Source organism: Gossypium hirsutum, chromosome D05 (genome assembly GCF_007990345.1).
Source record: "Gossypium hirsutum isolate 1008001.06 chromosome D05, Gossypium_hirsutum_v2.1, whole genome shotgun sequence".
NCBI lineage: Eukaryota > Viridiplantae > Streptophyta > Magnoliopsida > Malvales > Malvaceae > Gossypium > Gossypium hirsutum.
This window is the reverse complement of record NC_053441.1, coordinates 26,705,169-26,728,572: the sequence shown is the minus strand read 5'-3', so window position 1 is coordinate 26,728,572 and position 23,404 is coordinate 26,705,169. Positions and strand designations below refer to the sequence as shown.

Genomic DNA, 23,404 nt, shown 5'->3' with positions numbered 1-23,404 from the left:
ATTAGGATTGAGACTTGGTTCGGCACCAGGAAGACCAATGTCACCATTTGCACCACCCTTAGCCATATAAAAAATCTCATCACTGGTGTCAAAAAGGGTTACCAGCAAAAAACGAGGTTTGTCATTGCTCATTTTCCATTCAATGCCTTTTTCAGTAATGTCAACAAGTCCGTTGAAAATGCATAGGGAGATGATGTCTAAAGACATGACGAAAGGTGAGAAGGATCAAGTAGGACAAGATGTTGACTTTGGATCTCCTATGACTAGACAACTAATACTACTGAAACACTCCTAACCCGTATTCGTCGCCGGAATAGGGTTATGGAGTATTATCAAAATTTACAGAACAAATAAATAGATATTTCATATCATATAGCATTCATATCAGAAACTAATCGAAATCATGCATAATATCCCTTATATGAGCCTTCGAGGCCCAAAATACATATTAGAAACAAATCGGGACTAAATCAGGTACTTAAAAAATTTAAAAAATATTAAAAAATTCAAAGATGCAAGGGACACAAGCCCCGTGTGGCCAGGCTGTGTGTTTCACATGGTTAAGAGACACGACCGTGTCTCAGGCCGCGTGGGCATTCGAAATAGGGATACACGACCATGTCCCAGCCTGTGTCCAAACTTATGAGCTCTCTGACTTGGGTCACACGACCAAGCTACATGCTCTTGTGCTAGGTCGTGTGAGCATTCTGTTTTGCAAATTAAAAGATACAGGGGACACACGGCCGTGTCATCTAGCCGTGTGTGACACACAACTGAGACACATGTCCGTGTCTCTGTCCGTGTAGACGAAATAGGCCATTTTTCTAGCCACATTTCTCACCCAATTTGTCTTCAACCTACATCAACACTTTTGCACATCATCAAGCCATATAAAACCACTTAAAACAAGCAAACTCAGGTATTAAACATAACATATCATCACATATATCTAAGAATCCGTAATTACCAAATTAACCAAATACATATATAAGCGTATTTATACCTAATATACCAATCCAATCCAACCATCAATATGCTTATGAATTATCCGTCATTCAACCATACCAATCACACATTAAACATGATAATGCCACATATATATACATCAAAATTCAAGCCATTCAAATAGCTAATCACAACAAAACAATTGTATGCCATCATTGGCCAAATGAACCTATATATGCCATTATAACCAAAATGGGCCGATGGGTAGTGTGATGTAGCTCCGACCAGCTTCAAACCTTAACGAGCTTCCGAGTTACTATAAAATAGGGGAAATAAAACAGAGTAAGCATTTAAGCTTATTAATTTCGTATAACATGGAATTTGACTTACCATTTATTCACATTTAAAGTAAGTAAACAAGATATATCCAAAGCAATTTGACCAATAGCCTAAACACTTATCCTCATCAACCATGTTAGTCATGTATTTCTTATAAATATCAAGAAACATGTATGAGCTCATCAATAATCAAATTTCCATATACATATACTTTCTACATCATGTGTCTGTATAACATGTACAAATCATATCCATGTATTTCAAGTATATACCCGTAATAATTCATCTAGAATTCATATTATCTCATATCAGAACTTTGTCCGTTGAACCATTTAAAATATCTTTGGATACACGTGTAGTACACACGAGGTGTAAAAATTTGTAATTCGTCAATTCATATACAGGTATGCCCATACGAGCATGTAAACGGGAAGTTCAAGAGAGTCATTAATTGGGAACCCTTAATGACATGTCATTTGTATCTATCGATTTTCTAAGGTTCAAACGGGACACAGTACTTGTCGGATATGTGATCCATAATATACATGGCATTTTATACAAATCACACACACAACAATATTAATTCAAATCATACAAATATACAATTTAGTTACACGAACTTACCTCGACAAATATACGTAGATTTGTAAGCTACTAATCCTATACTTTTTCTTTTCCTCGATCTAACTCCATACTAGGTCTATCTGGATCTATATGAATGAATTTAGCTCAATTTAATACAATTCACATTCAATTCATTCCAATACACATCTGTGGAAAAATTACTATTTTTCCCTTATACATTTAATTAATTATGATTTTGTCCCTATGCTCGGAAAATGAAACTCATACAATTTAATCCTTATTCCAAGCCTAACTGATTTTCATATATAACAATATCAGCCCATGTATTTCATAAAATTTAGAATTTTTCCATGAATTTTCCATCTTTTCAATGTAGTCCCTAAATCATAATTTCATCAAAATTCTATTTACAAAAGTTGTTTATCTATCAACAACCCTTCATTTTCTACCATAAAACTTCATAATTCAACTATACTCATCCATGGAAAAACCTTAACACTTTAATAGTTTTGCAAATTAATCCCCAAGATAGCTAGATTAAGCTTTTACGAAACATAAAAATCATTAAAAACAGGACAATAATATATACCTAATTAAGCAAAAATAGCTTACTTGAACTCAACATCCATGACTAGGGTTTCCATGTATTTTGTTTTAGGAAAGATGATGAAAATGATTATATTTTAACTATTTATTTCATTTATCATCATTATTTATCATCTTTCCAAAATTAACCTTAATACTTCCTTAAGTTCCAATGATGAATAATCATCCTTATCTACTAACTCCTCTATTGGTATATTTTTCATATAATGACCTTTGATTTTAAATTCCATAGCTATTTGATACCTTTAGCTACTAGAATTCAACTTTTGACTTTATGCAATTTAGTCCTTTTTATCAGATTAGACATGTAATCAGTAAAATTTCTTAACGAAATTTTCATACGAAATTACTATCATAATGTAGACCGTAAAGTAATATTAAAATAAAATTTCTTCCGACCTCGAATTTGTGGTCCCGAAAATATTGTTTCGATTTTACTGAAAACGGGTTGTTTCAACTACAACATAGAGATTTTTTTGAAAGAAACAATAGAAGAAAGGAAAGAGGTGTTGGAATATTTTTAATATAGATATAGTGTTCCAATAGTTGCTAATGAAAAGTTATAAGTTACCAAAATTTATGTCACTTAATTAATAATAAAAGGTCATAATTATTCAAGTAGATATCTATTGAATAATTATGTTTATGCTTAAAGATATGACTATCTATTTGGGCGGTTATATCCTTATGAAGAGACATGAGACCTTCTATAAATAGAAGTGAAGTTTCATTTGCATGACAACCTAAAAACATAAAAAAAAGTTTCTTTCTAGATAGTTCTATAAAAAATTACTGCAAAATTTTTTTGTAGAAATTGATATCCTTACTATGCTCCACTCGATGCTCAGTGGACTGTTTCCGTCAGTGTAACACATAGATAGCCATTGGGCTTTATTGTATCCTCGAGTTTCACTTGCCATTAACTCATTTACACACAATAATATAGGTGAGGGAGAATAGAACCTTAAAGAAAGTGGTAATGTGGCATTAATATACACCTTGAAACCTTTGTTAATTTCTGATAAGTTTATTTTTATCCCCACGCACCAATATGAGGAAACTCAATTGCCTTTAAATTTTAGATTAAATGAGTGATCACAAGACAAAAATGTAAAGGAGCTTAGTGAGGTTGATGGTAAATTCAAGGACCAAAAAAAAAGAGAAAATAACGAAAATGGTGAATTAAATTCAAATGGTAAAGTAAACTTGAAAATAAAACTTCAACAGTTAGAAGTGATGGATAAAATGAAAACTACAATTGCACTTTCTCTTCGTCTTTTAGCTACTATAGATGAAGGCAATGTTATAGCTTAGATTGAATCTAGAGAGGTAAGAGCCCTTAATAGGTCATTAGAGGCCCTCTCTATTGAGCTAGAGGACTTAAGAATTCTAATAATAATTTGAGAGGTTCCCCACGTAAAAACCCAGTAGGTGATAGGCCTTGGGAAAATGTGCCCTTAGATTAATCATACGAACGTTGTGGCATCATGGACATATAATTTCTGAAAGAAAAGGAGGTGAGACAGATGAGGATCACTTATAAAGTAAAGGTTAAATTTACATAGAGTTTTAATATTTATTATTTGAGTGGTGTATATATATAGAGGCAACAAGGAATTATTGAAAATGTTGATTCGAGTTAAGACAAGACCCATATTAATGTGGTTGAGAATGTGATTGAGGAAGGATGATAGAACATTGTGAACGTTGTTGTAAATGATCAAAATCGTAAAAAGTAAAGGGAAATGAAAAGAAGAAGAGGTGAAGATTATTCTAAGAGAGTTTGAGCTAAAAGTAATACGTTAAAGAGTTTGCATTCATGAAGAAGAACAAAGTGTAAGATGTCAATACAATTGTTGTAATCGATGCCTATAAGAATTTATCCATTTTTAATGTTGGTGCGTAACAATAATAATTTTACTATTGTTGATGGAAATTTCGTTTGGTGGTGAGAATAATGATGTTGTAAAGGTATTAAGTATGAACGTTGCGTTAGAAGATATTGTTGTAAATTCGTCCTATGGAATCAATGATTTTAGGACTAAGATGCTTGCTTATTTCTCTATTGTAAGGTCAAATAATAAGGAATAGTTAAGGTAGGTTCTCTCTCAACAACCCCTTACATCGCTATGATCCTTATCAATTTGAATGTTAAAGAGTTGGGTTAACCTCTAACATCGTTTCACTATGGATACTTGACCTGAAAAATGAAGGCTAACTTATATTTCCTTATGAAAATAACAGTGAATTATTGTAAAAATGTTAGAAACGAAGTGGGTTTATAGCTCATAATCGATACAAACTGTGTAGTTAAAAGGGGATGGACAATTCTCATGTGATCTACCTTAGCTTCTTGTAATATATGATTTATGGATAATAATATTTTGTTACTTACACTAAGGAACCCGATAGATCCTTTTGACTTGTTTATCTTTTTGGCCATATGATTTTAAATGAAAGACAAAAGTTTGGGATAGACTATATTAATTAGCTAACCAACTTGTTCGAGAAGACAAGTGGATTGTTATAAGGGACTTTAACCAACCTATCATTCAATAAAAATAAAATTAAAATGGCAAATAAGCTATTAGACTATGCTATTAGACTATCTTAATAAATGTGGATTAGTATATACACTAGCCAATGGACCTTATTTTACATGATGAAACAAAAGAGCAAAGGAAGATGAGTATGAAGTTGCACTAGAAAGTGATCACACAAAATGAGAAGATATATGTACCAGAGAATGCGCCCATAGGTCATTGTACACCCTAAGCCAATACTTCAAAGTTACAACCATTTATTAGAATATAAAAGAAACACCCCATAGAATATGTAATCGGTAAGGTGAATAAATGAATCAAGACTAGATGCAAGCCACAACCTAACTACAGGGACATTGTAAGTTTTGCTTGTTACATCTCAAGTGGTGAACCAAGAGTGGAAGAAACCTTGCAAAATGAGTTTTTGGATACAATCAATGTAGGAAGAAATGTTATAGTTTGAAAGAAACCAAGCGTGGAAGCTAGTGCCTAAAACAAAAAATTGTAACATCATTGGCAATAAGTGGATCTTCAAAAAGAAAACTAATGAGCTAGGCAACATTATTAGGAACAAAGTCAGACTAGTTGTACAATGGTACACTTAAGTCGAAGGGGTAGATTTTGATGAAACCTTTGCCCCTAAGACAAGTCTTGAATCCATCAAGTTATTTTAACTTTGGCATGTCACTTAGACATTAAACTCTACCAAATGGAAGTCAAAAGTGTCTTCTTGAATGGATTTTTGAATGATGAGGTATATGTTGCTCAACCAAAATGTTTTACAAATGCTAGTAATCTTGGTCATGTTTACAAGTTAACAAAAGCTCTATGTGGATTAAAACAAGCCTCTAAAGCTTGGTATGGAAGAATCACCAAATATTTACAATGGTGAAGGCAATAGGGGGCAAATAGTGGCCTTCCCTTCCCTAAAATGGTAGATTTACCATTTATCCATTAAAATTTATGAAATTATATATTAGTATAATGGTAAAATTATACTAAAGAAAACAATTATAATTCATCTCTAACCCCCCTTAAAACAAATTTCTAGCTATGCCCCTAAGTATTTGTACGAGAAAGGTTTTGTAAGAGAGAGTGTTGATAAAACCCTTTTTATTAAAAGGATAAAATAATGAATCACAATAGCACAAATCTATGTGGATGACATTTTTCTTTTATTTCACTCATTCAAAAACTTCTTAAGAATTTGTTGACCTCGTGAAAGCTGAATTTGGAATAAGTATGGTAGGTGAACAAATCTATGTGGATGACATTTTTCTTTTATTTCACTTCTTCAAAAGCTTCTTAAGAATTTTTTGACCTCGTGAAAGTTGAATTTGGAATGAGTATGGTAGGGTAACTAGCATATTTTCTAAGTTTTCAGATTAAGCAACTTAAGAAATGAACCTTCATCGTTCAAGAAAAGTATGTCTAAGGTTTAGTAAAGAAATTTGGCATAGAATCTTATAAGGTTTTAAGAACTTCAATCGGGATTGAATGATACTCACTAAAGATGAATAGGGTGTGGCAATAGATTGACCACTTATTGAAGCATATGATTGGCAGTCTCTTGTATCTTACAACTAACAAACCAAATATTAGCCATAGTGTTGGCATATGTGCTCGACATCAAGCATTGCCAAATGATTCACATTTGAAGGTTGTCAAACAAATCATTAGACATGTGAATGTTAGATTGAATTTGGTTATTTGATTTACTAAATATACTAATTTTAACCTTGTAAGATATTGTGATGTTGATTAGGCAAGGAACATAAATGATCGAAAAAACACCTCCATAGCATGCTTTTATCTTGTAAACAATATAATCTTATTATATATCAATAAGCAAAATTCTATCTCCCTACCCACTTATTAATTTGAATGACACAAATGCTTGTAGACTTTGATGTACCCACAACTTGTGCCACAATGTATTGTGATGACACAAATGCCATTAACATATCAAAGAATCTAGTATTACACTCAAGAATAAAATATATCGTCATCACTTCATGAAAGACTTAGTTGAGAATAAAATGGTTAAGTTAAAACATGTGCCCATAGACAAACAACTGAGTAACTTTTTCATAAAATTATTGGATGGTAACAGGGTTGAGAGACTTTAAAGTGATATAAGGATTTGTAATATTCAAATTTTATTGTATATTTTTTGTTTTGTTCTTCATTCGATCATGTCATTGTTTTTGAAAGCTATCTCAAACAACAAGAAAAATTATCCATTACAATATTTTACTTTCTCAAACTCTAGTTTACCTATTTGATAAAATATTTATGTTTAAATAGGATGAGGTTTTGATTATTATTTTTATCTTTTACCCTAACGTAGAAATTGTACTCACTTTGAAATACCTCTTGTTCATTTACTAGAATATGATATTCATGATTTTCTTTTGAGAATCAAGTTTTAACTTCGCTCTGTTTCTTCAAATATGACCAAAATTAATAGGACAAGTAAGTATGATCCAAAAATGAAAAGTGAACATGAAAATCAATCTATTAAAGAATCCTTAATAAAGTTAAATAACCAATAACAAAGTCAAAACCCTGATATTGATTTTAGCAACAACAGTTCAAAAGGTTTTGATTTGAATAAAAAAGTGAAGGAGGAGAAAAGATCGATTCAGAAAGTGATTCCTCCAATGATGTTATCTCTTTTAGAATAGAAAGAAAATAAGGAGAACCCAACAACTAAATGACTAAGAATTTGAAAGCCTTGCCATCTATCTCTACAATTGAACCATTGCAAATTTGGGAAGGAACAAACCCTTCTTGATGCTCTAAACAATGTGGCGACATCTCTAATATAAACATGTGATCCTATTGATCCAAATACTTGGGTAATGATTCAAACAATTTATCCTTTATATTTATATTAATTTAATATAAGATATAGTGATGTGTCAAGCAATGAGACTATCTGTTTGTCACAAATAACCATAACATGTAGACAAGTTTCATTAAATGTTGCATATCTTATAATATATATTAGCTTTCCTTATCCGTGCTATGCACAAATTGATTGTATGTATTAATTAAATTATATTTAATTATTTTTTAATTTTTTCATAAATTTTGTAATGTTTCATTAACAACATGATTACGAAATTATAACATAATAATATATAAGTTTAATTTTAAAAACATGATAATTGTTATTAGACTGAATTTAAATAAATAGTATTTTAAAAATTATTTTTAAAATATAAATATTATATCAGTAGATTGCGTGAAGTTATATTTTATATATATTTTCTAACTTAATCATTAATTAGTGAATATAAATTATTAATTGAATTTAAATATTGTGACCTTCAAATAATTTATTGTAACATTATTTATATTATTAAATATTTATTTGAATCCTAATAATTTATTTCATTTATAAAAATAGTGATAAACTTAAAATGATTTTTTAAACAGTGATTTATTATGCAAAAATGAAAGTTGAATTAGTAAATATAAACAAATTGGAATGGAAAAAATACAATTTGTAGAACATCAGAAAAAATTATATAAAAAAGATTAAGGGGTTTATGTTGCAATTTTTCCAAATACTTTTTTTCTTTCCTCAACACATGTCAAATTTGTATAATTTCAACACTTTAAAAACTTAAAAAACTAATAATCTCTATGTAAAACAGAGTATAACCTCAATTGCTTAATTTAAAACTAAAAAATATATTAGAATTTAATTATAATCTATATAATATATAAAAGGATGGACTTTCATGACACCTGTTTTTTTCTCCTTCTTATTTTTTAACATGAAAATATGATGGCTAAATTTCAGTTTTAATCCCTCTATTTTTTTTGAGATTATATAATAATTGCTAAATTTCAATTTAGATCCCTATATTTTGTCAAATTTAATATTTAATTTCTATACTTTAATTTTAACATAAAACTTAATACTTTGGTACCTCAACTCTTATTAATATCATTAGTTAGTCTAAATACTTTATTTTGGTTAAAATGCTCATGTGAATTTGTAAGAATTGGTAACACCGTTAAAATTCTCTATTAAATTCAGATGCATTACAATGTCATTATTTTATTAAATAGATACCAAACGATAATTTTTTTTATTAATTTTAAAATGTCACATTATCAGATTTAATAGAATAATTATAACAATGTTAACAAAAATATTTAAAATTTAAAATTCCAGAAATAAAAGTTTAATTTTTAAAAAATAAAAGTATGAAGATTAAATTTTAAATATAAAAAAAGCAAGTATATTACAATTATAAAATTTTTTAATCTATAATTTAAGAAAAAAACAAAGGACGAAAAGTGAGTGAAAATCATACTAATGATTTTAAGTTGATGATTATAACTTTATTTGAAAAAGTTAAAAATTATAATATCCTTAATTTAGCCAAAAATTATATATATAGTATGAATAAATGTTTGGTCACCGAAATGCCAAAATAAAATAAAAACTAGAGAAAATTATGCCTAACGCCTTATATCTTTTCCGATTTAAAATTATAAAATATTTATTAGAGAAAAAGTCAAATTTGATTTGAGTTCAGACAAGGCAAGCCTAAGGTTGACGCAATTCCGAAATTGAAATAGAAAAAAGAAAAAAAAAAATCACCGAAGGGCAAAGGCAAAACCTTTCAACCAAGTCCAAGAGAAAACGGGGAAAGATTTAAGTCATTATTCGTATAAACATACTACAAAATCAAGCTTTGTTCGTGTCTTATTCGTGGTCATTTTTGTTATGTAAGATCCACTATCCCAAAAACTTCCAAATTTTTTTGTTATTCTTTAATTTAGGTGAAGGGAGTAGTTTTATTGGTTTGATCACTTGGGGATAGAAATGTTATTCAAGCTTGTTTTTTTATTTCCATTAGTATCTGATCTGTTCATTTTCTTTTTGGGTTTTTTTTTAACTGTTCTGGGTTTTAATTCTACGCTTAAAGTTCTGGGGTTTGATCGCTTGATATCCTTTTTATTTTTATATGGGCTGTTTCTATTCTTGGGGTTGCTATAGTTTCTTTTAATTGCCAATTTGAGTTTATTGATGATCATGTTCTAGAGTTGATTTTGATTATCGTTTGCTATAGTTTCTTTTAATTGCCAATTTGAGTTTATTGATGATCATGTTCTAGAGTTGATTTTGATGATCGTTTGCTATAGTTTCTTTTAATTGCCAATTTGAGTTTATTGACGATCATGTTCTAGAGTTGATTTTGATGATCGTTTGCTTTTTAGTTATTTTAATTAAAATCTCAAATTTTGCCTCAAATTCATGATATTCAATGATAAAGTTACTGATTTTGCTGTAGGCTGTGCTTATAGAATAATCTGGGATTTTGTAATTCAACAAAAGAAGCAGGTTCTCATGGCTAATAGTGCGGCAGCCTGTGCTGAAAGGGCAACTCATGATATGCTGATTGGTCCAGATTGGGCTGTAAACATTGAGCTATGTGATATTATAAACACGGATCCACGGTATCATTCTTTTTGTTTGTCAGTTTAGTGGCCATTTTTCTGTTCTTTTATGTGTTTTTGTACTTGTGATTGTGATTTGGTAATTAGATTATTTGGTTTTCTGGGAAGCACCAGTAGTTTTATTTGAATCACGTGAGTTGTGGTATGAATTATGCAATGTAGGCTACTTAGGTGATTTTCAAACTTGCAAGCATTGTTTGCTGAAGAGCAGCTCTAATCACCACTTTAATTGTTTTAAGTCAAATTTGTGATGTAATCCATCTTTTGATAGTGTAATATATCATCACAAGAGATTGTGGTACACTTTTGTGGAACGTTTCACTGTAATTCAGTTGTTGTCCAATCATGAAAGAGGTGGAGCTCGTAAGGAGATTGCTGGGTTAACTTGATTTGTGCTGCCATTGCAATAGATGAGAGAAGGTTTTTTCAAGCTTTGATTAAAATGTATTTTGCCTCAAAAATGTTAATGGGAGGATGATATGGCATGATTTTTTTCAGAAGAGAGTGATGAAGGGAGGGATGTGGAAGGAGGAAATTTTTGGATCTTCTGAATATGGTATCCTTTGTCTTGTAGGAGAAGAGGAAGGACAATTTGGGGGGAAATTTATATGTCACAAACAAGGACAAGAAGCTTTTGGGTGTATACATGTTTATACCCTACTCTTGGATTCATTTAGCTTGACTATAGTGAGTGAAATGTTACGAAAAATACCCTTGTTAGAATTAGGTATTCACACCTAACTCCATGTAATGTAGGACCAATATGATGGCTACCTTCCTATTCTATATTCTCTTGTCAGTCTATTATTTGGTGTTTGTCTATATGACAAACACGTTCTCTATTTTTCTTCTAGTTCCTTCTCTCACACTCATTGTTTTTTCGGCTTTAATATCTTTCTTGTACACTTTGGGTACTTGAGTTGGTCTTGGGTTGTAATTTATCTCTTTACTAGAAAAAGAATTGAAGGGTCTGAAGTGTGAACAGGAATGAAAATGTTTGAATAAACAGAAATTCATTGTCTGATGCTAAGAAATGCACAGTGTATGTTATTGTCACCAATTTAATTGTTCGAAATATGATTTTATGCTCCCAAGGGGTTTTCTGTAGACATACAACACCCTCTCGTAGGAAAGTTGCATGGTTGTCCTGCGATTGTGTTGAATGTATTGGCTTCTTGTCATAACTTGATCCAAGCCTATTATTCGCTATTGCAGATGCATTTGGATCCTAAATCATCTGGACTTCAGTGAAAATCATAGTCAAGGTTTTGACATTCTCTATTTGTCTATTGTAGGCAGGCTAAGGATGCTTTGAAAGTCCTCAAGAAGCAACTGGGCAATAAAAACCCAAAAGTACAGCTACTAGCTCTTAATGTGAGTTACATGCTTCTTCCTCGTACATATTGCTCTTTCAGATATTTGTTCGGAAGTCAACTCTTATGGTGTAATAATATGTATAACGTGGTTATTTTCAGTGATTTAATTTCATCATGTGGTCTCAAATGATTATTAACTCGGTACCATCCTATGTTTTTTCCTTAGTGTTGCATGATGATAAAGAAGTAATACGATACCATATATCTTTATATATTCGTCCAGGTATTGGATTCTCTCAGTAAAAATTGCGGGGAGCATGTTTTTCAGCAGATTGTTGAGTGTGATATCTTGAACGAAATGGTTAAAATCGTAACGAAGAAGGTGCCTTTCTTTGCCTGATCTGTGATATCTAACATTTCTTTTTAATTTCCTCACTTTCTGGTTCTTACTACTCTTACGCTTCATTCTGGTAACTGTGCAGCCTGACTTGAATGTCAGGGAAAAGGTACTTACTTTCATAGACACATGGCAAGTAGCCTTTGGAGGACCCGGGGGAAGGTATCCACAATATTTTGCAGCATATAAAGAACTACGGGTAAACGTTCTAGTTTGTGTTTACCTGCCAGCCCGTTCTTTTGTTGGCCCTTCATAAGCATCTATTTTCCCAAGGTCGAATATTATCAAACTTGTTCTTTTGTGCTTGGATATATTAGGTTCCCTTTCATTGTCCATAATTTATCTTTTTCATGTATTTGGAGGATTCTTGGAGGGTCATATCTCCATACCCATCTTTGGATTTCTATTGGACATGAGTGTCAAATACGGTATTTCAAGAAAATGAAAAATCGGAATAACATAGTCTATTCGTATCTGTTCTTAAAGTTAAACCTTCTTTTGTGTATTTTCAGGTTGCTGGAGTTGCATTTCCTCCTCGTGAAAAGAATAGTGTACCGTTATTTACTCCACCTCAGAACAATCCAGTAACCCACCAACCAGTTTCAGCACGTCAAGATGCTGCTATTGAGGTCTCTCGACAGTCTGATGATGCTTCTGGCTTGAGGTACTAATTTGCTAGATTATTATGTTCTTGTTGCGGATTAAACAGTTGTCCTTGACACAACATCTTTGTCCGAAAACAGATTTTGAAACCTTTGCTTCACTCAAATTATTTCAAAGTATTTGATTCTTAGTTCAATAATGACTTGAATCGGTAAAAGAAAGGTCAACCGATTTATTGTTGGTATCCGTAACTCTTTTGCTTGGATTGGATCTCTCATCTCTTGTTTGTTGTGTTTGATTTTATGCTTACCGTATAAATTGTAAACCATATGTGAATGTGTAATATATTTATATCTTCATATGTATAAGTCGTCATTGCTTATGCAAAATCATATACATTATGATTTACAATTTTTTTCTTTTTGTTAGGCCTAAATAAAATTTTATTAAAAATAAAGACTCTGAAGAGATTACAAAGAACAGAGCATCACAGCTTATAACAGACATCACCTCACCACAGCTCATAATTAAGAAAAATCATTCAATTGATAATACACATTATGATTTACATAATTATTTTCTATTATGTGTTCATTGGCATGTTTTAGCATATATATGACTAACAATGTTGAAATGAATTTTTATACTTATTTTCTTTAATAAATCTAAAATTGATATTACAGAACATAAAGATATAACATGAACACAATATGATTACATGAATTTTTCAATATCATAAACATGATTATGACACGGCAAAATACATGAACACAGTATGGATTATTTTAACATTGGGACATAAAGATTGAGGCTTAAGCTATCCTTTTTTCTTTGTTGAACTGTATTAAACCACTTCAAAGGTACTACACTGCATATCTCTTTCCATCTTTGTGTTTTAACATCTTTGCTGCTGACACGTAAACTTCCTACATAAACTAGCGGTATTTTGGTTATCATTTGCCTGCAAAGACAATGAAACTTGTCTACTTTCAGCTTGGCAGAGATTCAAAATGCTAGTGGACTAGCAGATATCTTAATGGAAGTGCTTAGTGCATTGGAGCCCAAGACTCCCGAGGTAAAAACTTTGTTCTAGAAATGAACCATTATGCTTGACCCATGTACTATCCTGTTTTTCTGTTTCAGATTATTTTCTTGCTGTTGTACGTTGATTTACTTGTTTTAATGTGCAAATTGCAAGGTTTTCATTTTCCTCTTGGTTTTCTATTTAGCACCGGGGAAATTTATTGTTCTCATTGTTAATCTCTTTGTCTGGGATCAGCTTTATTAATCCTCTTTTCCGGTTTCACATGGCACAATGTAAAATCTTGGTTTTTTCCTTGCTGTGGCATGGTAAATTGATTCTTGATTTTGACCGTATTATTGGACTTATTGCATAAATTGGTTTTGGTAGATATTTTAAATAGGCTTAATTTTTTTTGCTTAAGCCCATTTTTCGGGTTTAACAGTTTTGTCCTAAGCTTCCTGAGTATTGAATGAGACTTTGGGCTTGGGCAGGTTGTGTGGTATTTGCACAGTTCTAGATGAAAAGCAACCCTGGAAGCTAAATATGTGCCCACTTATCTATCAACACCAAATAAGAAATAAAGAAGATAAATCTAATAAATATTACATACTATCCAATGCAGTCCTTATGCATGCCAGGGATTAAATAAATTCAAATCAAATGATTAGGCTTACTGTTTTGGATGTTGTTCAGTCTTTGAAGCAAGAAGTGATTGTTGACCTCGTTGAGCAATGCCGTTCTTACAAAAAACGTGTTGTTCTTCTCGTGAATCATACAACGTGAGAATCTGTTTGTATCTTCCATTGATTTCCCTCCTGTTTTATAGAATAATGCTGATGATGGATTTTGCTTTTCCAGAAATGAGCAACTTTTATGTCAGGGATTAGCACTAAATGATCGATTGCAGCATGTTCTTTGCCAGCATGATGACATTCTGAAAGGAAACACCGGTAGTGCTACCACAGCAGTAGCAGAAACTCGTGTTGTGCCGATTGTTAATGTTAACCATGACGATGATGATTCGGAAGATGACTTTGCTCAGCTGGCTCACAGGTGACTTTTTCATGTTATTCTTCTGCCCCCCTTTTGTTTTGGACATTTTTCTTCTAGTTTACAGAAAATATTTACAGTGTGCTGGATTAACCTTGCACTTCAAAACCATGAAAAAGTTGGAGAAAAAACATACATCAGTTCAATTCATCCACTTTGCACATGGACAATGTTTTGATGCTATGTTACGTTGACTTTTTGTTTTTCTTGATATTTCCATGTTTGGTATTCATGTTTGATACATATCGAGACAAGGGTATGAGGATATCCTTCAAGGATCCTCTAGATACATGAATTTTTTTACTTAAAAAAAGTTAACGTGTTTGTATCGGATAAATACTCGAATTAGAAATTTACCAGTGAGTCTGAGTAACTTAACATTGATGTGTTACATGCCCTGGTCTCTATAACGTAAGAGGAAATTGTAGTGGTTTTGTCTTATCTTCTCTAAAACACACTTAAAGATTTCTCTGAATATAGTTTGCGGGGAAAAAAATGAACATACTTAAAGATTGCTTGAATATGGTTTTTTGGAAAAAAAATAAAAAATGACCATTCTTATATTGAACAGATACCAATATTGGACACTTATATCTGAGCAATATAAGATTTGGGTAACCAATCCTTAGGGAATATTTTTTGTGATGTTTCGGTATTCTTGTTTCATCTAATTTAATGAATCTCTGTCCTTGTATATTAGAGATCGTCAAGGGATAATGCTCAAAGACAGGTCCAAAGAGCACAAAAAAGTGAACCTGCTCGAGCTGTTCCTCTTCTTCCTCCTCCACCCTCATCAAAAAGGCCAGTTACGTCAAATTCCAGCTTCATTGATTATCTCAGCGGTGATACTTACAAGTCCGAGGATTTCTCTGAAATTAAAGAACCCACACTTCATTCTGATCCTACTGATGCATACATGAACTCCCTAGAGTTAGCTTCAACTTTAGCTCCATCATCTCCTTCCTGTTCGGCTGACACTGGATCTGCACCTGTGTTCAGTGAACAACCTAAACTGGCTTCCTTAGTCAAACCTGCTGATGCTGAGCAGCTGCCTCTGGTTCAGTTGGACAATCCTGCTGGAAACTACCCACCGTCTTCTATGTTCAATCAAAGACATCAATTCTTTGAGCAACAACATGGTTATACCGGGAGTTCTTTTCATTCCATTAATGGTTTTGATTCCTCTTATGACAGTCTTGTTGGACAAACTCAAAATGTCTCCATTAATTCTAAGATCCCAACCCAACAAGTAAACCCAGAAGATGCTTTCTTCAGAGACCTTGATTTTGCCAAAGCCATGCCATCTTCACCATCTAAATCCAATAATAAGCCATGTTGATCTTCTCCGATAGAACTAGCAATTTGTATTTTCTTGTGTTCATGTATTTTACCGTTTCCTAATTGTGTAAAGTATTTTATATTTATATGAATTTTGATATAATAACACATTTTTTTTATATTTTGGAACATTCCTTTATTTGTGTCATGTTCACGTTTTTCTTTTTCTTTTTTAATATTTCTTTTCCTGATATTTGATTCCATTGCTTAACCTTGTATGGCAGCAAACATATTTCAAATTAGAACAAGAAAAAGATTCATTTCTTCTTCAAATTAAAACAACCCAACAAAAGAGAATTAAAAGTGTAAAATGTCACACCAACATGATGGAAATGGCATAGTTCCTGCAAGTAGTGAATTAAAATCAGTCAAATTCACTAGCGTTTTTATTGATACAATAAGCATGAAAATGAAAATAGTTCTTGCTAGTAAGCATTGGACTATGACATGAACAACTCCATGAAATGAAATCAGTTAAACATTCAACCCTCATTCTTATAGCTTCAACCAATGAACTTTGGAAAACAGGCTACCACTGATCGTAAAACAAGTATTGATTGTAAAATAAGTTGGCACTCCATCGTTGTTCATGGTTTTTGATTTTTGGACATGGGAAAGGCTGAACTTGATAACCCTCTTCTATGTAGTGTGTTATCTTGTTTATTGTGCTGTGTTTCAGCTTTAGTTCACCAATACAATGTTTGCCTTCAAGAACCTGCAATAATTTTCAGCAACACTAAAATAAAACAAATTGGTTTCCTTCATCTATTCTATATAACTTAAGATGCAAACATTGCAACCTTTCATGCATGGTAAAACAAAACTAAGTAGAGGAGCAAAATTATATCCATTTCAGAGGCTATCTATTGACAGCACCATCAAATTGGATTGGCAGGACAGGTCATGCTTACACTGCCTAACCTGTTTTAGAATGTGCTATAATCAGCATTGTAATAAATTACATAGCTGTCATTTCCTTCTATGCACTTTGGGTATTTTTTTTCATTTTTTTTACAAGAAATCTCTTTTACAAACATTCAATCAATTATTTCAGGGTGCGCATTTAGCTTTACCGAGTACTAGCATTGATTTTCAATACTTTTCAACATATCGATCTTGTTTTTGCACCAACTTAACTGCTATATAAATGGTAATACAATGCAATATGTTTGTAGACAACGTGCTATCCTAGCACATTATATGACAATAATCGAGTCCTTAAAATCACAATTAATTAGATAAGATTTAAATACGAGTGATCAATACGACAAATTTATAAATACTATGATTAAGAAATACATTTACTTACCTAATCCAAGATTAGGCTTAATTACTTACACGATCATCGACCGTTAACATCAAACTACTATCAATTTGTTGAAACACAATCTCCATAGTACCACGGACTAATAAAACACAAATTTGGAAAGTGACAGCTAATTTGTAATACACATACCAATGTGAGAATTTATAGTGAAAGGAGATAACTTAGAGGCCTAATTTCATTAGTTTGGGCCTTCATTCTTGAGTTTTCTGTCCCCTATATATATGCATCCCATTCAATAAGATTTTCATTTCATAATATCCCAAAAGTCTAATAGAGCATTCCTTTGTAATCTTTTTACTTGTTTCTTTTGTCCCCTCATCTTTTGGCAATGGCAAACACTGGAAAGAAAACCAAGGGAAAACAAAAGATTGAGATTAAAATGATTGAAAATCAGGATCATCGGTTTATCACATTCTCAAAACGTCGATCAGGAATCTATAAAAAAATTGGTGAGCTCTCCACTTTATGTGGTAGTGAAATTCTTTTTATCATTTTTTCACCCGCAGGAAAACCTTTTACATTTGGTCACCCCTCTATCGAATTTATTGCTAACCGCTTTTTGAACGGAAACATACCTGTGATTGACGACATGCATGCTCTTATTGAGGCTCACTGTACGGTAAGAATCAATAAGCTAATCCAACTTTACAATGAGGTGCAGAGCCAAATAGACGCATCCAATGAGACACAAAGGGTACTTGCTCAACAAATCACAAGTGGGACAGATTCTAATCGTTGGTGGGAAACTCCCCTTGACCAACTTAACCCAAGAGAGCTCTACGAGCGATACTCCCATTTCTCGAAGCTTCTCGACTTGTTCCATATCTCTCGGAGCAAGAAGATTGCAACCGCTTCTTCAACGGTTGCTCCAACGGGTCCTGCTAAGGATGCCCCTACTAACTTTCCTCTTAGTTAAGGCCATGATCGCCAATAGTTCTAAACAAGTTAAATTTTCCTTGACTACTCAGGGGCTAGCCATATTTCCATTTCGGTTCTTGTACATCAATCCTTATATTTACTTTCAATAAATTGGTGATTAATAAAAGTATCCTTGCATCATCCCATTTCTACTATTATTGCTACAAATTACATGTCCTTTTACTTTTAGTTTACCGTTAAAAGGTTTTCATATTACACAATTAATAAAAAACATCTCAATACGAAAAATACGTGTTTCATATGGATATATAATCAAACAATAAAAAATACAAATGTGACATTCTGTAGCTCGAACCAGACAATCAAGTCGAGAAAGAGGTGTTACATTTTTAATGTATTTAAAAATATAATATTATTATATTTTTTATGAAACATTAAGAAAATAAAAGAATTAAATCCACAATGTTATCTTATTAAGAACATGAATTTAGAGATTTAAATTTTATTTATTATATACATTACAATAATAAAATGCTTGTATATTACGTGTAAGTTAATTAAAACAAAATCTAATTATATACACTTGCAATGTGTTAATGAGAACATGAATTTCATGTTTACAAATATAAGTATTTTGAATTATCATAAGTATTCAAAAACTAAATTTGACAATTATATAAACACTAATATTTTATAAGGAAATTATATATTAAAACCTAACCCGATATTTATTGATAAAGGGAGACATAAACAGCTTTTTTAATAATTTTAATGGATTAAGCTTTGACGAGTATATTTTATTAAATTAAGACAAAATTGAGTTCTAAGGTTCATTTTTTTTTTCATTTGCATGTAATAAAAGAGAGAACTAATTTATTCTCTCTTAAGAAAAAGAAACTGATTTTCTTTATAATTCCTCGAATATTTCGGTAAAACTATTATAGCTGTCACTGTACTATATTTTAAATTGTATTTTTATCTCTTTACTAGAAAATGCGAGTTAAAATATAATACAATGATTGCTATGATTTTTGTACACAAAATTTTGCAATAAGATAAATACAAAAAACTAATCCACCATTATTCATGTTAGTGCCCAAAACATTCCATTATGAGAATGTCCAAATAAAGAGAAATAATAAAATTACTATTATTAGGAAAATAAAATATTCATGTTAGACCATTTTTTATCCAGCTATAAACTAATTTATACTTCCCTTTTATTGTTCCTTTTTCCATATTTTTGAATTTTATTTTTGGTAGAATCCATATTTTGGATTTTATTACTATCATATTAGGAAAACAAAATATCCCTATTTTAGAATATGGTTACATTATTTTTTATCCAGCCATACACTAATTTATACTTTCCATTTATTGCCCTTTTTTCCATATTTTGAATTGAAGTCGAATACGAAAAAAAAAGGGGCTAAATTTGAGCTCAAAAGTCTTTCTTCTAATTGGGTTACGTCTGAAATCAAAAAGTGACTACTAATTCTAAACTTACATTTGAAATGTGATTATTTGACCCATGTTTTAAGTTTTGGAGCCCATTACAAATCGATATTTTACATAAATTCTAATTAATTTGTGATTTTTTTTTAAAGTTTCGTAATTTAAATGCACAACTATTTTATTTTACTTTCACTTACATGTGTTTTGATGCAAACATTACAATCTTTATAGTATCATAAACGAACTAAGTACAATTTTAGTCAATGACAAATAATTTATATTACACATAACAATGTGAGAATTTATAGTGAAAGGAGATAACTTAGAGGCCTAATTTCATTTGTTGGGCCTTCAATTCTAATAAGCATTCCTTTGTAATCTTTTTGCTTTTTTTTTTTCGTCCTCCCATCTTTTGGCAAGGGCAAGCACAGGAAAGAAATTTAGAAGAATACAAAAAATTAAGATTAAAATGATTGAAAGTGAAGATGATTGTTGGTCACATTCTCGAAACGTCGATTAGGAATTTATAAAAAAAAAAGTGAGCTCTGCACTTTATGTGGTAATAAGATTTTTTTTATCATCTTTTCATTTGCAAGAAAACCTTTTGTATATGGTCACCCCTCTATTGAATCTATAGCTAACCACTTTTTGAATGGGAACATATCTGTGATTGACAACACTCCCGCTCTTATTGAGGCTCACCGTACGGCAAGAATCAATAAACTAATTAAACTTTACAATGAGGTGTAGAGCCAAATAGATGCATCCAATGAGACACAAAAGGTGCTTGCTCAACAAATCACAAGTGGGACAGATTTTAATCGTTGGTAGGAAACTCCCCTTGACCAACTTAACCCAAGGGAGCTCTACGAGCGATACTCCCATTTCTCGAAGCTTCTCGACTTGTTCCATTTCTCTTGGAGCAAGAAGATTGCAATTGCTTCTTCAATGTTTGCTCCAACGGGTCTTGCTAAGGATGCTCCTACTAACTTTCCTCTTAGTTAAGGCCATAGTCGCCAATAGTTCTAAACAAGTTAAATTTTCCTTGACGATTTAGGGGCTAGCCATATTTCCATTTTGGTTATTGTACATGTACACCAATAGTATCAATTCATCTATCTACTCTCAATAAACTGGTGACTAATAAAAGTAGCCTTGCATCATCCCATTTCTACTGCTTTTATTGCTACAAATATAATTTTACTTTTCTGCTAAGTAAAACATTTGAGCTGAAGCCACAACATTTGCTTTCAGTTCATACGTGAATACACTTTTTATTTTCAGTTTACCGTTAAAAAACTTTTCATATTACACAATCAAGAGAAAATATCACAACACCAAAAAGACGTATTCCTGATATTGTTTATATTTTGGAACATTCCTTTATTTGTGTCATGTTCATGTTTTTCTTTTTCTTGTTTTACTTTTTCTTTTCCTGATATTTAATTCTATTGCTTAACCTTGTATGGCAGCAAACATATTTCAAATTCAGAACAAGAAAAGAATTCATTTCTTCTTCAAATTAAAACAACTCAACAGAAGTGTAAAATGTCACATCAACACGATGGAAATGGCATAGTTCCTGCAAGTAGTGAATTAAAATCAATCAAATTCACCTGCGTTCTTATTGATACAATAAACATGCAAATGAAAATAGCTCTTACAAGTAAACATTGGACTATGACATGAACAACTCCATGAAGTAAAATCAGTTAACATTCAATCTTCATTCTTACAACTTCAACCTATGAACTCTGTGAAAAACAGGCTACTACTGATTGTAAAACAAGTTGGCACTCCATCGTTGTTCATGGTTTTTGGTGTTTGCACATGAGAAACGCTGAACTAGATAACCCTCTTCTGTGTAGTTTGTTATCTTGTTTATTGTGTGGTGTTTCAGCTTTCGTTCACCAAGACAATGCCTGCCTCCAAGAACCTGCAATAATTTTCAGTAACATTATGAGTTGAGTTCTTAGAACATAAAACAAATTGGTTTCCTTCATCTATTCTATATAACTTCGATGCAAACATTACAGTCTTTCATGCATGGTAAAACAGAACCAAGTAGAGAAGCAAAACCAGGTCCATTTCAGATGTTATCTATTGACAACATCATCAAATTGGATTGGCAGGACAGGTCATGCTTACACAGCCTAACCTGTTTTAGTATGTGCTATAATCAGCAATGTAATAAATTACATAGCTGTCATTTCCTTCTATGCACTTTGGGTATTTTTTTTCTTCATTTCTTTACAAGGAATCCCTTTTACAAACATTCAATCAGTTATTCTAGGATGCGCATTAAGCTTTACCGAGTAATAGTAGTGATTTTCAGTACTTTTCAACATATCGATCTTGTTTTTGCACCAAGTTAACTGCTATACAAATGGTAATACAATGCAATATGTTTGTAGACAACGTGCTATCCTAGCACATTATGTGACAATAATCGAGACCTTAAAATCACAATTGATTAGATAAGTTATAAATACGAGTGATTGATAAGAAAAATTTATAAATATTATGATCAAGAAACACATTTACTTACCTAATTCAAGATTGGGCTCAATTACTAACATGATCATCGACTGTTAACATCAAACTACCATCAATTTGTTGAAACACATTGATACGGGGTTGCGCGCGGACCAAGATCGAGTTGCCAAGTCACGAGAAACTCCTACGAAAACCCTAAACAATTAGATCTGAAACGAAACAGAAAATTAAAAGATTAGATTTTTGAATTTTCAGATCTGAAATAAAATCCCCAAATCAGCAAAGAATCAAATTGAGAATAGAAATAAGTGTTAGGGTTCTTGAAACCCTCAAGGAGATTGTGATTCTGCCCAATTGAACACCAAGATAGTTTTCCCCAAATTTCGACAATCTAATTTTACCCAAAAAGAGTATGGAAAAACCCTAGAAATTGGGGATTTTTGGGCTGATTCCTTAAGATAGAAAAAGGCTGAAAACACAATAAGAACAGAAAATAGATTAGATAATGATTCAGCACAAGTAGAAATAAAGAAAGAATTGACAGTAAGAAATTAAAAGATAAGTCCTAAGAAGCCTTGAAATCTCGAAAGATCTCACAACTCCCTTCAAACGGCTCTAATCTCCCCTCCAAAGAATATCAATGGCAAGAAGAAGGTTGAAGATAGCTCCCACAATCAAAAAGATTGTTAAAACAACTTCTAAAGAAAACTCAAGAGAAAATCCTTGAAGAACTCAAAGAGAATTTTCACTCAAATCAAATCTGAAATTTCAATGTAATTGTAATGTAATGTAGGGTGGTTGGCCAAGCCATATAAATAGGCCTTTCAAATGTTTTCCTAATTTAATTAGAACACTAAAACTAAAACTAAAAAAAAAAAACTCCTAATTATTTTAATATGGAAATTCGGCCAAGGGTCTTTTATTTGGGACTCTTGGATAAACATTTAAACTAAGTAAAATAAATAAATAAATAAAAATAAAACTTTACAACTTGGGCCACTTTGACAATTTGGCCTG

At 31.7% G+C, this 23,404-nt stretch overlaps 2 protein-coding genes across 3 annotated transcripts; both read left to right on the top strand.

The window, feature by feature from the left end:
• The first annotated feature begins 9,511 nt into the window (after positions 1–9,511).
• LOC121203096 (TOM1-like protein 4) lies at positions 9,512–16,348 on the top strand. Of its 2 annotated transcripts, XM_041094507.1 has the most exons (10): positions 9,512–9,770; positions 10,337–10,502; positions 11,798–11,876; positions 12,102–12,200; positions 12,301–12,414; positions 12,728–12,879; positions 13,812–13,893; positions 14,536–14,621; positions 14,701–14,895; positions 15,595–16,348. In XM_041094507.1, the coding sequence occupies exons 2-10, from the start codon at positions 10,393–10,395 to the stop codon at positions 16,229–16,231; spliced, it is 1,554 nt and encodes a 517-aa protein (XP_040950441.1). In that variant the 5' UTR covers positions 9,512–9,770; positions 10,337–10,392; the 3' UTR covers positions 16,232–16,348. The 2 variants fall into 2 exon arrangements, with proteins under 2 accessions (XP_040950441.1, XP_040950442.1); XM_041094508.1 differs by lacking the exons at positions 9,512–9,770; positions 10,337–10,502 and adding an exon at positions 10,543–11,544.
• Positions 16,349–17,885: 1,537 nt separating this feature from the next.
• LOC107902615 (agamous-like MADS-box protein AGL62) lies at positions 17,886–18,542 on the top strand. Its single transcript, XM_016828763.2, has one exon. The coding sequence runs from the start codon at positions 17,886–17,888 to the stop codon at positions 18,471–18,473; it is 588 nt and encodes a 195-aa protein (XP_016684252.1). The 3' UTR covers positions 18,474–18,542.
• Positions 18,543–23,404: the final 4,862 nt, after the last annotated feature.